This window comes from Podarcis filfolensis, assembly GCF_964270895.1.
Source record: "Podarcis filfolensis genome assembly, chromosome: 6".
NCBI classification, from domain to species: domain Eukaryota; kingdom Metazoa; phylum Chordata; class Lepidosauria; order Squamata; family Lacertidae; genus Podarcis; species Podarcis filfolensis.
The window spans coordinates 3,182,506-3,198,230 of NC_139609.1; the positions used below are offsets into that span (position 1 = coordinate 3,182,506).

The window sequence follows — 15,725 nt, forward strand, 5'->3', positions numbered from 1 at the left end:
GGATCACTTTGATCTTCTTGCTGTCCATGGGACTCTCAAGAGTCTCCTCCAGCACCATAATTCAAATGCATCCATTCTTTGGCGATCAGCCTTCTTTATGGTCCAGCTCTCACTTCCATACATCACTACTGGGAAAACATAGCTTTCACTATACGGACCTTTGTTGGCAAGGTGATGTCTCTGCTTTTTAAGATGCTGTCCAGGTTTGACATTGCTTTTCTTCCAAGAAGCAGGCTGTGGCATTTGCCTGTTCATTTAGAAAATGTTTGAACAGGGGGGAGAGGTAGGGTTAAAAATATAGACCATATTGTTAGGAAAGCATTATATAATGTTTGGATTCGGTATAAAGACTTGCTGGAAAACAAAACCCCTAGGTGGTTGTCACCAATGGAAGCTAAGGAAGTGAAAAAACTTAATATGGAATCCAAATGGCCGAAATATTGGGAAATTATAGAACATGAGCAGGGAAAAGTGAAATTGCAGAGTTATGAGAAATTGAAGTCTAAAGTAAGAGACTGGCTTCATTACTACCAGATAAATGAAGTCTTTAAACAGGACAGGAAAATTGGCTTCCAGGTGGAGAGGTCAAAATTAGAAACAGAGCTTTTGGAACCCAATACTAAGAATCTGTCAAGAATGTATAACTTGCTGTTGAAATGGAATACACAGGATGAGACGGTTAAATCAGCTATGATTAAATGGGCACAAGACATTGGTCATGACATTATGTTTGCTGACTGGGAACAGTTATGGACTACCGGTATAAAGTTTACGGCATGTAATGCCTTAAGAGAGAACATTATGAAAATGATCTATAGGTGGTACATGACCCCAGTCAAGCTTGCAAAAATTTATCATACGCCCAATAATAAATGTTGGAAATGTAAGGAAACTGAAGGTACTTTCTACCACCTTTGGTGGACGTGCCCAAGGATCAAGGTCTTCTGGGAAATGATTTATAATGAAATGAAAAAGGTGCTTAAATGCACTTTCGTGAAGAAACCAGAAGCCTTTCTCCTGGGCATGGTAGGCCAATTGGTGTCAAGGAAGGATAGGACGTTCTTTATGTATGTGACAACAGCAGCAAGAGTTCTTTTAGCAAAGTATTGGAAGACACAAGAGCTACCCACGCTGGAAGAGTGGCAGACGAAGGTGATTGACTATATGGGACTGGCTGAGATGACCGGCAGAATCCGCGACCAAGGGAAAGAGACGGTGGAAGAAGATTGGAAGAAATTTAAAGTTTATCTTAAGAACTGTTGTAAAATTAATGAGTGTTAAAATGTCATGGGTAATGCAAAATAGAATTGCAGTGACAAACAATTGGATAAGAGAAAAAGGATTTAAAGAAAGTGCTACAAGTAATTGAAATTAGGGGTTGCTGGTAAAGATTAAAACAGGGATGCAGAAAAGGGAGGTATGGGGAAGTCGCTGAAAGAAGGCTTAAGGAAAAAAAGGTTAAGAAATTATACGTGTTTATATGTTTGTTTGTTTATGTATTGTTTTGTATTGTCTTTTAATATGTGTTGAAAAATCAATAAAAATTTATATATATAAAAAAAAATATAGACCAATAGGAAAGCCGGAGGCGGAGCCTACCTGTGTATAAAAGGGCTTAGCCCGAGGTTTGAGTTGTTGTTGGGAGTTGTTGGTGGGTAGTTGGTTGGTTTTAGTGGGTTGGCTGGTTGGGAAAGGCAGTTGGAGAAGCAGTTGGCAGGCAGTTGGTAATAGAGAGAGAGTTAGGGGCAGTGGGTTCTTGAGTGAGGGGAGGTAGAAGAGACAAAGAGGGGGAAATAAGACTAAGAAAGTAAAGAGTAACATTTGGAATGCCAGAAAAGTTTGTTTGTGTCTGAAATAAAATACACTCTTCTTTATTAATTGAGAACCTTTTTTAAACCGCTTGTGCAGTTTTCTGGTTTTGTGCCAATTCAAGGGCTTAAAAGAAAATAATAATACATATGAGGTTATGCTCCAGAGCGCTGAACAAGTTAGTAGCATGACTGGAAAAGAAATGGAAGCAGTGGTGGGTGTGGAAAGGGGAGCACCAGAAAGTGGCAGGTGACCCACCCAACCAATGGGATATCAGCTTTGCCCAAGGCAAGACCCATAACAGCAACAATCGGGGTGCGGGGGGTGGAAGAAAGACAAGGACAGAAGAAATACCACAGAATAATTGCTACCCCCAGAAAGAAGGAGGATATAGTTTGAGTTCCTCACTTGCAATGTTATAAATCCTTTAATGTGTCAACACACAAATAGACCTTATTAATATTGCAGTTGTTTTATAAGGGATTATTATTATTATGACCAGAATGTTAGTTGAATAAGATTTTGGAATGGGGAATAAAGAAAACCATCAAATCTAGCACACGGGGCCCCACTTTATCTAAATTATATAATTGGATACTTGAATGATTGGTATGAATAATTGTATTATATACTGGTATTGTTATAATGAGACCATTATTGGTCTGCAAATGAAAACTAATAAAAAAAATTTTTTTTTTAATATCCAATGAAAATAGGGACATCCTACCATACCCTCCAACATTTCTCCAGTGAAAATAGGGACATCGTAGGGAAAAGTGGGACATTCAGATATCAGATAAGAAACTGGGACGGCTTCTCTAAATCAGGGGTGTCCTTGGAAAATAGGGACACTTGGGGGATCTGCAGCCGCTGTGTCCAGTTGTTTAAACTTGTGAACGTTTTTGTGGTGTATTATGATCGACTGTATGTTTTGTTGTACAGCACCTTGTTTTTTTGTATGAGAGAGCAGTCTAAAACCATTTTGAATAATTTCCGCCCTCCCTCCCCCACAGGTGGGTGGGGTTTGCGGCACTGAGCCGGGGGGGGGGGCTCACCTGGGCAGGTGCCTCCCACCTGCTTGGGCCGGCCTTTGCCCCGCCCTTGGCCGGCCAGGGGCGGGGCTAAAGCCAAGGAAAAGAGGCGGACCCCTTTGCCCAAGCCTCACTCGGTTTTCCTCCTTCCAGGATCAAGATCATCAGGAGTGTGTCCTGGCGGCCGGATTGAGGGAAGTGACTGGCCTTTAGGTGTTTTGCCTGGATGGGGGTGGGGCTTGGCCCCTCCGCCAGGCTAGGCCACAAAACCTTTTTTCTTTTTGGTGCGCTCCGCCGGTCCCAAGAGGGAGGCGGCCGCTTGGCTAGGCTGCATTTTGCGGCCTTCTCAGCTGTAGCCCGCCTTTGCAGCCTGGCCCTCGAGCGGCGACATGTAGGTCCAACTCCCGGGACGAGGTTAGTGGAAGGGCATGCTGGGGAAGTTGGTGCTTTGCAGCCCCCTCTCACTGGCCCAAATCCGCCTGCATGTCCTCAGCCAGGCGGACTGAGAGGGATGCCTGCCAAGTTCCCCACTTCTGAAGCTCAAAGTTGTGACCAATTTGAACCCATGCTCTGGTCTCTTGTCTCATCATTTGGGAAAAGGGTAGGCACCACAGACAGGGTTTAGTGCATGGGCCCGCAAATAAATAGCAGCTAATAATAAAAGTGCAGTGAGGCTATTCTCTCACCAGAGGAGCCACGATCAAAAGTGATAAACTGCAGAATCTAGAGCCAAAGGATGCTAGAAAAGAGCTAAGTCCTCCCTTAGCATTGGGGGGAGGGGGGGAGAGACAGGGTCAGTCCCTGAAACCTCCTTGGGGGAGAAATGCACATTCAGCCATTATTATTCTTTTGGCTCTCTTTTCTTTTCATATCTCCCCAATGTTGAAATTAATACTGTTATTAATTAATTACTGCACATTCAGCCATTATTATTCTTTTGCTAGAAAAATGCAATCTGTGCTGCTGATAGAAGTACAGTGGTACCTCGGGTTACATACGCTTCAGGTTACAGACTCTGCTAACCCAGAAATAGTGCTTCAGGTTAAGAACTTTGCTTTAGGATGAGAACAAAAATTGGGCTCTGGCGGTGCGGCAGCAGCAGGAGGCCCCATTAGTTAAAGTGGTGCTTCAGGTTAAGAACAGTTTCAGGTTAAGTACGGACCTCCGGAACAAATTAAGTACTTAACCCGAGGTACCACTATAGTACAGCTCATGCAACACATTGGCGACTAATATACACACAGTAATTATCAAAGTGATTATATATTCTTTATCAATCTTCTGAGAAAAATACAAAACCTTATGCAAAGCCATAGAGACTTGCGAACTACCCAACCTAAGATGAACTTATATGTGATTTCAATGGATTTTCCAAGTGTTTAACTCAGTCTTTTGTTTCTATCTTTTTAGGTAAGTTCATGAAGATACCAACAAAAGGTAAGTTCGGTGTTTTTCACAATACCGAGAGATGCTAGTGAAGTTGTAGATGGATGTTAATGAAGTTGTAGGCAGGGTGCCTGCGCTTTGCACCTGTTTCGCCCTGGCAGCCCAAGTAATCAAGAGGCTGCTCTTCGCCCCTGATGGGGCCCTTTAACTGGGGCTTGCAGGTAGCAGACTCCCAAGGTAGTTTTCCGGGCTTCTTCAGATGTCTAATCTCAAAGCCTTGATACGTATATTGATATTCACTAATAATAATTCAAACCAAATCTTATTAGAAATAACTTAATGCACTTCTAAATAATCAATTAAATCAAAAATACATATCCATTATACTTGAAATCAGACTTACTACAAAAATTTATACAAATATACTTACATTTCATAGAGAATACTATTTCTTGGCTTAAGCTTAAGAGACTGATTTGTTTAGCAAGGTTACCCTGTTTGGGTCTGGATATAAATACACTCTTTAATTACTGATTGCCCAACAGGTGTTTAACGTTAGTGAAAAATGAGGAGGTATAGGAGGGGATGAAGGATAGGATGAGGTAGATGCTGACAATACTTACATCACATGTGTTTCACATACATAACTATGGTCAAATAAACACTGAGAGATCAAATTCAGAATTCAATCCCACTGGCTGTAATGTTTTGAACAAAAATATTAATCTTGTTTCTTGTTGCCTCAAAACTTTTTTGATGTCTTGCTTGCTGTATCTGCTGTATTTTCTGGTTTGCTGTATTTTTTTCTCTTTTATTGGTTTTGGGATGGAGACTATTTTGGAGTGGGTCCAGGTTTTGTGGATGGGCCCCCCTTTCATGATGTCATTGAATAGGCGGGTCATGTAGGGCATCAGGGGTTCTTTGAATTTCCTATAGAATTCTGCTGTGAAGCCATCTGGGCCTGGGGCTTTGTGTGGTTTCAAATTTTTGAGGACCATAACTATTTCCTCTGGGGTGATAGGACCGTCCATGAATTCTTGTTCCTCATCAGTTAAGGTAGGCATGGACAGTCCTGCTAGAAATTTTCTTATTTCCTCTTCAGGTGGGTTATGAGTGGTGTATAGGTTGAAGCAAAATTCTGCAAATTCTGAGGTTATTTCTTTGGGGGAGAATGTTATGTTGCCGTCTCTTTTGGTGATGCAGTGTATTCTTGTTTTGAGTGCTTTCTTCCTACATCTAGTACTGTCATACTTCAGGTTGAAGTAGCTTCAGAATGAATATTTTTGGGTTGTGCTCTGCGGCAACCTGGAAGTAATGGAGCACATTACTTCCAGGATTCGCCGCTCGCGCAGACGCTCAAAATGTCACACGCATGCGCGGAAGCAGCAAATCGTAGCATGCACACGCGCAGACGCAGGTTGCGTTCGCTTCAGGATGCGAACGGGGCTCCGGAACGGATCCTGTTCGCATCCAAAGGTACCACTGCAGTCTGGAGTTTCCCCCTCTGTATTCATAGAAGCATCGTTTAGAGTATATAATGCTGATCATTGTTTTGTTGATTTCTGGGGAGTCTAGGTCTCTCTTTTTTTGTTCTATAAGTTGAAGGAGTTTTTTAGCTCCTGTTTGTTTGTAGCGTGATGTCTTGTTCTATTTTGCTAATTTTTGAGGTGGTTTGTTTTTTAAGGAAAACTTTCTCTGGTGACTGCTTTCATTGCATCCAATAGGAGGGGGGTTGTTATATTGTCTACATTATTTTCCTTGAAGGAGTTTTGGAGAGTTTTTGTGAGACTCTAATTTGTTTGTTTGTGGTTAGGATGGGACAGAAGGACCATGATGGGGTGGTTTGTGTTCCCTCTCCTATTTTAACAGTGACTTCTACTGGGGTGTGATCTGTGATTTTTATGTTACCTATGTTTGTTGATTCCACCGAGGGGATCAGACCCTGTGTGAGCAGAATGCTGTCCAGTCTGGACACTGTACCATGAAATGTATGGCTGGTGTCTCCCGGGTTTTGCTCACCCCAAATGTCGTAGAGACCAGTTTTTTAACATTTTTAGTAACTTGTAAGAGTCCCTAGTTGTTGGGGGTTTCCTTCGGAGGAAGGTTGCCCATGGGGTTGTAAGGTGGGTGTTTTTCAGGGATATGCCTTTCATATTTAGGTTGAGTTCAGCTCCTAGGATTGCTTCCCCTTCAGAGAAGGAGAGGAACTTGTTTAGTGTTTTCTAGAAGAATTCTAGTTGTTTCGAGTTTGGGCATATATGGAGCTGATTGTCAGTTTAATTTTGCCATCTAGTGTCCCTTTAGCAAAAATGAATCTGCCTTTTCCCCCCTTTAGGACTGGGTATGATGCATACCATCTTCCTAGTTCTCCTGAACCTGCTTTTGCCGAACCTGCTTTGGCTGAACTCGCTTCTGCTGAACCTGCTTCTGAAGCTGCTTCAGCTGAATCTGCTTCGTCTTAACTGCCTTGCTTCTGAAGCATCGCATTGGAATTCTCTGGCGTCTCCAGGGACACTGGAGGGCTGCAAATCCCAGGGCTGCAAATCCCAGGCAACCAAACAGGGATCCTCCAATTTGTGGGTCAAAGTAAACCTCCCCAGCGGTCTGTTTAACTTTGGCCCAGAAGACCATTTTTCCACTGTCACACTCACCTGGTCTATGGGAGATGATGAACTGGGCAGGAGTTTTGGATCCATATTCAGTTAGCTGCATAGACTCAGTATCCACTCATTGTGTGCTTTCTCCAACTCCACTGATTCCCTCATAGATTTGGGGGCATTGGGGACAGCACTCCACTGGTTTCTTTTCCTCGGCCTTCATTGGTTAATTAGTTGAAATGTCAATTTGCTCAGAGCCCCCCCCCCCCCGTAGCATTCTTGCACATGCCCCCACCTCTCCCACCTGCCCTCCAAGTCTGTCAAGACCCGGCTGAGAGAGAGAGGGGTGTGCAGAAGCGGTTTTTTCAGAACAGAACACAACAGAACCAGTAGATGCTGCCACCACTTCCTTATCTTAGGACAGCCCAGAAGAATAACCTAAGGAAGGGGATTACTCTTCAGCGTTACCGGGCTGCCCCACCCCGTATCACTTTCCGTGACACAGGCAGAAATTCAACCGGTTTGGTAGGTGACTAAGTGGTCAGGCTTTAGACTTAGACTTCCCCAGCAGAAGGCACAAAAGACAAAACCAGGAAAAATCCTTTTCCCAAAATTTATTTAAAAAACAAGATTATTCAAACTTAAAAGTTGGCACATCTCTTACAAGTTTCAAACAGCAAAATAAAAACATTGTTTAACATCACTAACTAATACATACTCACGAGAACAAAGGAGACTTAGAATAGTTCGTAAGGTTCTCGGCTGATTCCACATTCCAGGACATCAGGCAGGTACTCACCATCACAAAGATTGTGCATATGAATGTAGAGATGATGGCGGCTGCTGGCAAGATGGTTAGCCTGGCATGATGGGCAGCTGCAAGTTGCAAACTCAGTTCCCTAAGATTCCCAGTCCCTTGGGAACCCACGTGTATTCAAACTCAAGGACCAATCAGTTCTTCTGATGAAGAATCGCCAATGATTACACAGAAGGGCGATAACTCAGCTTGTTAGAGGAGTTGGCAGCTGAACCTTGTTTGTCTCAAGACCTTGAGATGAAAGAACATTCTCCCCAATTCTCAGACACACACCAGATCCCCCTTCCATGTTGTAATAAGGTTTGATGGCTCTATTCACACAGAAACAACATCTTAGATAACCAGGTGTTAAGGCACACAAATCAACTAAAAAACCTCCTTCCTGCAGATGGTGGAGATAACTTATTCACACTTTCAGAGCCAAGAAGTCTACAGTTAAAGAAACAGATACACATTCCCCATAATTCTCTAGTCTTCGGTTCTCCCACAATGCATTTCCTTAGCTTGACCAAGTTTGTCTTGCTCAGATTTCTTAACATCACTCCACCCCCTTTTAAATCGCACCCCCTGGGTGCGAAAGGACAGTAAGGGGGGGGGCTATCTCAGCAAGAAGTCCCATTCTTTCCAAAGGGAAGCAAAACAACCACCCCAGCTCCAAGGCTTTCTGTGCCTACTGGTGGAACCAAAGCCTTTTGCCTTCCACCCCTGGCAATCCCCCAGAATGGCTCCTTGATGCCCTCCCTGCTAGCAGGGCAGCCAGAGCAAGAGGCCCTCTACCTTCAAGAGAGGGTCTCCAGAGCAGGTGTCCCTCTTTGCAGGTCAACATCCCTCTCCTGATAGGCTGGAGGAACCTGTTATGGAAAAATCTAGGTGCGAGGCTGCTGAGTCACCCAGCTTGTTGGGCAGAGCCCGCAGGTCCCTGCGGAATAAAGGAAGGAGTCCAGGCACCAACCGGAGCAAATAGCTGTAGACCAAAGTTTATTGCACAACAGGTTCAAAGAGGAATTTTGAACCCCAAGGATGTGGTGACAAGGACTTTTAAAACTTTCCCACCTTATCCCAGAATACAGTTCGTACAGCATCATTGATACATCACTGCTACATCACTGACATGTCACAAAAGGGGGGGAGGAAGACAGGGGTTACACTAGTTTAACCTTGGCAAAGATGTCTAGACAAGTCCTTGGTACAAGTTTAGCATAAGCAGACATGTCAGGGCAAGACCCAGGTATAAGATTAGCATAGGTGAAGACAAGCACTGGTGGAAGGAAGTCACATGGGTGTAGGTAATTTTAATTTTTTGTATGTTTAAGTAGATTGTTGTTCAATGTTTCTGTTTCTATAATACAATCCCATTCTTTTCAGTTCAGACAAGTCCCCATTTACATGGGGGTTACGTTCTTAGGCACCACACATTTAAGTGAAATTGCATAAATTGGGAACACCATTGGAAAAGCCTGCAAACACCCTCCAAACCTCTGGAAACCATCAAAAAAACATTTAGAAAACAAACAAAAAAGCTACCAAACCCCTCCACAGTTGCTCCCTCCAAGCCTTCTTGCTCAAACTCCAAGTCTCCACAGGCCTCAAAGGTTGGTGCTAAGGCTCCTGGGATTGCCAGATGCTATTTTCACCTTTTTATGATCTTTTAGGGCTGTTTTGCCCCTTTTTGTGCTATTTCAGCATTTGTGGCAATGCGCGCAGTCACACGTGGCTCAAATGCACGTAAATGTGGAGTTGCCGAAGGACTCTCTCTTGTGACGCAGTAAGAATGGAGACTTGATAAGAGACCTGTGTTGCTGGAGTTGGTCTTGGGGAGGGCGAGCCGAAGATATATTATTTTCGAGGAGATTGCGAACTGGAAGGGACAGCCCTCCTGGAAAAAGACTAATTTACGATGCAACAGGTCGGAAAAGCTAAAGAGCGAGTTTTAGACTGTATTTCATCGGAACGACAAAAATGGCGATTACTCGCTTGAGCGGAAAGGACTGTTGGAGGAGAGTGATTTACAAGAGAGCAGCACAAAGCCCACACAGAAATACAAATAAGACTGTTTTTTTCAACCCACTTGCGGAGCAAATCGGAGGAGAATGGAAAGGAAAATGAGTAATGACAAGTATTGAGAAGAGGAGACTGGAAACATCATTCTTAATATGGAAGCAGAACAAAGATTCGAGGATTGGACTCCTGCCAATCAAGAAGCATAGGTACCCCCCACAAAAAATTATAATTTGGAAAACAATTGGATTATATGATATGTATCAAATCAATTTGGACTAATTGATTTGATGTGTTTAATTTGGAAATATGAAACTTAATAAAAATTATTTTTTAGAAAAAATGGGGAGTTGCCTGTCACTTTCCCAAGAACAATAAATTCGCTTAAAAAGAAGAACTGGATTTTTTGTGCCAGGGGTCCCTAGTTCTTGGGGGTTTCCTTGGGAGGAAGGTTTGACTTTTTTCAGATTGTTTTATTGATGTTTCAATATTCTGTAAACCACTCTGAGATTTTTCTTAAAAATATAAAGCGATATAGAAATGAAATAAATTATTATTATTATTATCACTCAAACCTAAATGTTGATTTCAGTGGGTCTGAGTAGTTAGACAGTGCTGCAAGAGGACACTGCACAACACTCCAAAACCGAGTTCCAACACTTGAACAATTGCCCACCCTCTGCCAAACAAATGACAAAGATCACCAGCAAGACATACACTGTCCTGGCTTTGTTCTCTGCGAAGACCCGAAGCACGAAGTCCCCTTCCTTGTTGGGTTCAAAGGTGGACGGCACCATGATATACTCCCCTGGCGGCAGCTTGAAGCGGGTGCTGACCTCGCGCAGGTTGATGAACTGCTCGGATCGCGCCCGCGAGGAGTTTGACAGGAAGAAGTTGCATTTCAGGTGTACGGAGGTCTGCCCCCTGAACTGCCAGAGAGGAGAAGACATGGGTTGAGCAAGCGCTTCACCTGTCAAACCCTCCTCTTGGAATAAGGAAGGGCCACAGCTCAGTGGAACAGCTCCTACCTTGCAGGCACAAAGGTCCCAGGTTCAAAAACCACGGCAGCTCTGGTAGACAGCAGCTTTCAATGTACCTGTTCAAATTGGCCCTTTCTTTACATCAAGAGGACTAGAACCTTCCTTTCTTTTTGGAGGAAGGACTGTGGCTCAGCAGCCAGAGCACCTGCTTCTCATATCAAAGGTTCTAATTTCAACCCTCAGCAGCTCCTGATAAGCTTGTCTGAAAACCTGGAGGGCTGCTGCCAGTCAGTGTAGACAATGCTTAGCTAGATGGATCAACGCTCTAACATTGTAGAAGTCCTCTATACCCACTTAAATTATCCCTTTATTCAGAAATAATGAGGACTGGAATCTTCCTTCCAAGCACTTGCCTTGACTGCAAAAGGTGCCTGCTTCAGTCCCTGCCAGTTCCAGATAGGGTGGGAAAGACTCCTGGCCTGGAACCCTGGACAGTCGCTGCTGGTCAGTGTACACAACATTGAGCTAGATGGACTCAGTTGGCCTGACTTGGGATAAAGCAATTTGCCACACCCCAACTTATTTTGTTCTTTATGATGAGGACTAGAATCTTAGGTTTTTTTCCTTTTTAGCAGAAGGTCTGCAGCTCAGCAGTGGAGAGCAAGCTTTGCATGCAGAAGGCCTGAGTTCAATCCTGGCAACTGCAGACAGCGGTGGGAAAGACTGAATCCCTGGAGAGCCACTGGCAGCAGGGGCAAAGGAAGGCTAACCGGCAGCGGGGGGGGGGGGGCAAATCACCTGGCAGCGCATGCGCAGCGCCGCTACGTACGGCACATGTGGCACAGGGCGGTTGCCGCTGGCACTGCTGGAGCGCCGTATGGACAGCTCCAGGATCCCTCTGCCGCCACTGCAGCCGTGAACGGAGGAACCTCTGCACGTGGCTGCAGTGGCGTGATGGCCAGGGGCGGCAGGGCAAGCCCCCGCAGGGTGCCTTCTTGTCACCCCCCTCAGAGATGGCACCTGGGCCAACCCACCCACCCCGCCTCCCTCCTCCGCCACTGACTGGCAGACAATACAGACTCCCCTGGCCTAGCTCCTGGTCCTATGTTCTTCCAGGACAGTAGACGCTCTTGCAGGGGCTTCCCATACTTACAGGAGTTGCTCTTTTGCATACATACCTCAGGAGGCACCTGCAGGAGACAAAAGGAAGAGAGGAAGTGAATTCCGAAAGAAGGCAGAGGAAGGGCTCCAGACCCGAGGGGCAGCTCTCCCAAGCCCTTGGGCAGTACCTTGCAGAGGGCAAAGCCGATGGTCTCCATGCCCTTGCCAAACCGCCTCTTCCGCCGCTGGTGCTTCTGCATCAGAGACAGGAGGAAACTGCAGCCCGGCTCCCTCGTGTCCTCGTCGTGGTCCATCTCTTCCAAGCGGATTTTGAACTGGGGGTTAATCCAGAACGTTGCTGAAGGAGAAAGAAAGAAAGAAAGAAAGAAAGAAAGAAAGAAAGAAAGAAGAAAGGAGACTGTGGGGTGCAAGGGATTTGGGGAGATGGCAGTCAAATTCAACTAATACATATTCTCATGAGTTAGTAAGTTTAGGGGCAAATGGACACAGAGCTGTATTTCTAGATAGGCAGACTCAGAGCATAGGAATGCAAATGGCAGAGAGAGCTCTGTGTGAGGTCATTTCCTTTTTCCAGTAGCAGGAAGAAACGAGAAATATAAGCCTGTCTTCTTCCTGCCGCTCTCTTCTTTCTTTCTCCAATCTGTAATGAATGCACATATGGCTGTCCTTCATCCAGCTCAGGCTCACACCTGAAGCTGGTTATGCTGTAAAATGTAAATATTTTACCTGCATAGGGGTTTTTTTAAATAACAATGTTTATTAATTTTCCAGTTTTACATCTCAAAATAAACATTTTACATAATACCTTCCCTGCTTCCCCTTTCGTGGTTCATTTTACTTATCTATCATTCCTGCATATTTTATTATAGTCAATCTAATCGTTTCTCCATTTTACATCCTTCAAATATTTACCATACTGTTGAATTTATCTAAAACAGCATTTTCAGTTGCACACAATTATTTTCTAAACATTCAGCAAAAAAAATCCACTCCTCTTTGAATAAAGATTCTTCTTAACTCATTGCAGATCATTTCCCAATAGCCTTTAACCTTTTCTACAAGTCCACCACATGTGAAAAAATGTTCCTTCCGTTTCTCTGCGTTTCCAACACAGATCTGATCCAACTTTGTACATCTTGACCAACCTGTTGTTGTTGTTTAGTCGTTTAATCGTGTCCGATTCTTCGTGACCCCATGGACCAGAGCACGCCAGGCACTACTGTCTTCCGCTGCCTCCTGCAGGTTGGTCAAACTCATGCTGGTAGCTTCGAGAACACTGTCCAACCATCTCATCCTCTGTCGTCCCCTTCGCCTTGTGCCCTCCATCTTTCCCAACATCAGGCTCTTTTCCAGGGAGTCTTCTCTTCTCATGAGGTGGCCAAAGAATTGGAGTCTCAGCTTCACGATCTTGACCAACCTACTTGGGGCTAAATACTATCCATGCATCATGTTTATATAATTCTCTTTCAAAGCACAGTATAACATGCAGTAAATTTCAAATCATTCTTCCAGTTTCTCCCAGAGGTTTAGGTCCATGTTATGCCCTATATCTATTGCCCAGTGTGTCGTTGAAGTTTTGACTAACTCGTCTTTCATTTCCCATTCTAAGAATAAGTTATACATTTTTGACAATAATTTATCCTTCTTCCATAATAATTCTCTTTCAAACTGTGAGCTTCGATCCGGAAACCAATTTTAAAAATCTAATTTAAACATACAGTATCATATATTTGGATACTATAACCAATCCTTACTTCTTCCATTGCATAGTTCTACTGCTGCCTTTGTTGTGAACCAATCCAAGACTATTCAGTAAGTAAACACTATTTTAAAGCTTACTTTACAAGTTGTTGCCTGTTTCTCTGTTATGCGGGCTAACAAAGAGGAAGCCAGCTTATTTTATAAGCTGGAATTGCTCAAAAGGGAAGGCTTTGCAGACTAATTTCCAAAGCTTCTGTTTTCGTTGCCAAGGACGGGATTTTAAAACTTAAACAAAAACAAAAACCCCACAGGAGACTGGAGGGGCGAATTGTAATTAAGATATCCTCTCCTACCTACTAAAACCCATCCCACACGACTCACATCACGTGTCATGTGAGCTACCTGGGTAGTTCCTGCAGCTGCCAGCCGTGCTCCCCCCACTGACAGGTTCTGTCGTAGAGTGCCATTTTTCACTTCTGGAACTTGCACGACTTCAGCGCGTCTGGCGTGAGGTTGCAAATCTCAAGGCGGGAGAACTCCTGGAGGATGTCTTGTAAGGACATCCTAGGAGAAGGAGACGGGTCGTGAATTCAGATCATGCACTCGCTCATTGGTGACGTGCATGCATCTTTAGAAATATGATCCCTAAGACAAATGGAAAGGGCGCCTACCAGAATTCTCCATCTTCCATTTTGATTCTCAACTGCTGCCCTATCCACGGCGTTCCACTTCCCAGAGCTGTAAAGAAAAAGAGAATAAAAAGTGGTGCCTTTTACAGAGAGAGATGCCAAAAGAAGTAGAAAATGCAGAGTCTTCTCTTTTCCCCCCTTCTGTAATTTTAATTTAATTTCGTTTTACATTTTAGAATATTCATTTGAACAACCTTAAAATATCAATGACTTCCCCTTCTTCCCTTTCCATGGTTCATTTTGCATAACATAAATCCCTGCATATTTTATATAAACTAAACCATTCAGTATTCCATTATTACATCCATCAAAACTTATTTACACTGTTGAATTTATCTTAATGCTGCCCATGTTTTCAAATATACACAATTTCCCCCCATATATTCAATAAACATTTTCCAATCTTTAAATGTATGTTCTTCTTGTTCTCTTATTCTATATGTTAGGTCTGCAAGCTATGCATATTCCATCAGTTTAAGTTGTCGTTCTTCTTTAGCTGGGACTTCGCTTGTTTTCAATTTTGGGGCTAACAAAACAAGGGCCACAGTTGTTGCATATTTAACTTTTTTTGGCACCTGGGAATTTCCATCTGAATTATCCCTAACAAAAAGAACTCTGTTTTTGCTTTGGAAAAATACTTTTAAACATTTACCTCCCCCCCCCCCAATCATTATTTGGCGAGGCTCGCTATTATAGGGCTGTTGCATTTAACATTACGGATACTCAGAGTAGGCCTGTTAGCATTAATGGACATGACCAAGGCCCCATCTGCACTATGCATCATGCCACTCTGAGCAGATGTGGCTTCCCCCAAAGCATCCTGGGAAGTGTAGTTTCATAAAGGATGCTGAAAGTTGCGAGGAGACTTTGTTTTGGAGGGGTTGGCAAGGTTTGCCTCGCCTGGGCCGGTTCACTCCAGTGGAGATCCCTCTTTGGGCTGGATTCCGTGCACGTGTGAGTGTGCGCACACACGATTTTCTGCGTCTGCGAAGATGTGGTTTTCTGTGTCTGCAAATGTGCAGACGCAATTTTCAGTGCCGTGGAAGCAAGTCCCTGCGCCGCAGTGCGCCAGTTTAGTGCAGCGGACGGGGACTCGCCAAGCGGACGGCTCAGTTCAGGGGCGGCTCATGGGCCAGTTAAACGACCTCCGTAGGCCTCTTGTGGCCCATGGGCCTTAGGCATCCTGAGAGGCCCCTCATTTCAGGGAGAATCTGCCGCCCCAGAAGCTCCAAGCAGAGAGAGTTTTTTCTTTTATATTCTCCTTTCATGACCAACTTGTGCCTTTCCCCCCCTCACACCCTCCCCAAAACTGCCAGCTCCTTTCATCCCTCCTCTCCGGACCTGTAACAGTTCTTCTGTCTTATTCCCTTCCTTTCCATTCCCATTCTATTTATTTGAACAAATATTCACCTTTCATTATTTCACCTCCTAATTCCCCTCAGCCCCTCCTCTGGCCCTTTCCCCTCAGGGGAGAGAGGCCTCCCTTCCCTCACCCTCCCTGGACCTTTCCAGTCTGCCAGCCAGCTTCACTCAGCAGACAAGGAGCTTCTGGTGCTATGGCACAGCTAGGGCCACCTGAAACTGCTTTGAGAAAC

The 15,725-nt window shown here is 44.3% G+C and overlaps 1 protein-coding gene and 2 long non-coding RNA genes across 3 annotated transcripts in view; 1 reads left to right on the top strand and 2 right to left on the bottom strand.

Moving 5' to 3' along the window:
- Window positions 1–136: 136 nt before the first annotated feature.
- Window positions 137–1,874, top strand: LOC310765140. Its single transcript, XR_014549459.1, has 2 exons — window positions 137–309; window positions 1,578–1,874. It is a non-coding gene; the product is annotated as an uncharacterized lncRNA (long non-coding RNA).
- A 2,433-nt stretch (window positions 1,875–4,307) lies between these two features.
- LOC310765901 overlaps window positions 4,308–15,725 on the bottom strand; it is a 92,422-nt gene continuing 81,004 nt past the window's right edge. Inside the window, exons 2-3 of the long non-coding RNA XR_014549864.1 lie at window positions 4,850–4,873; window positions 4,308–4,525 (exon numbers count right to left, since the gene is read on the bottom strand). This is a non-coding gene — a long non-coding RNA (uncharacterized lncRNA). The remainder of the gene's footprint in view (window positions 4,526–4,849; window positions 4,874–15,725) is intronic.
- On the bottom strand, window positions 10,244–14,099 carry LOC310764936 (calpain-1 catalytic subunit-like; the record flags this gene model as incomplete). The annotated part of the gene is made up of 3 exons (XM_083619321.1): window positions 13,844–14,099; window positions 11,797–12,077; window positions 10,244–10,567 (listed from the first exon to the last, which is right to left on the bottom strand). Exons 2-3 carry the CDS (start codon window positions 12,031–12,033, stop codon window positions 10,244–10,246), a joined length of 561 nt encoding a protein of 186 aa, XP_083475447.1. The 5' UTR covers window positions 12,034–12,077; window positions 13,844–14,099.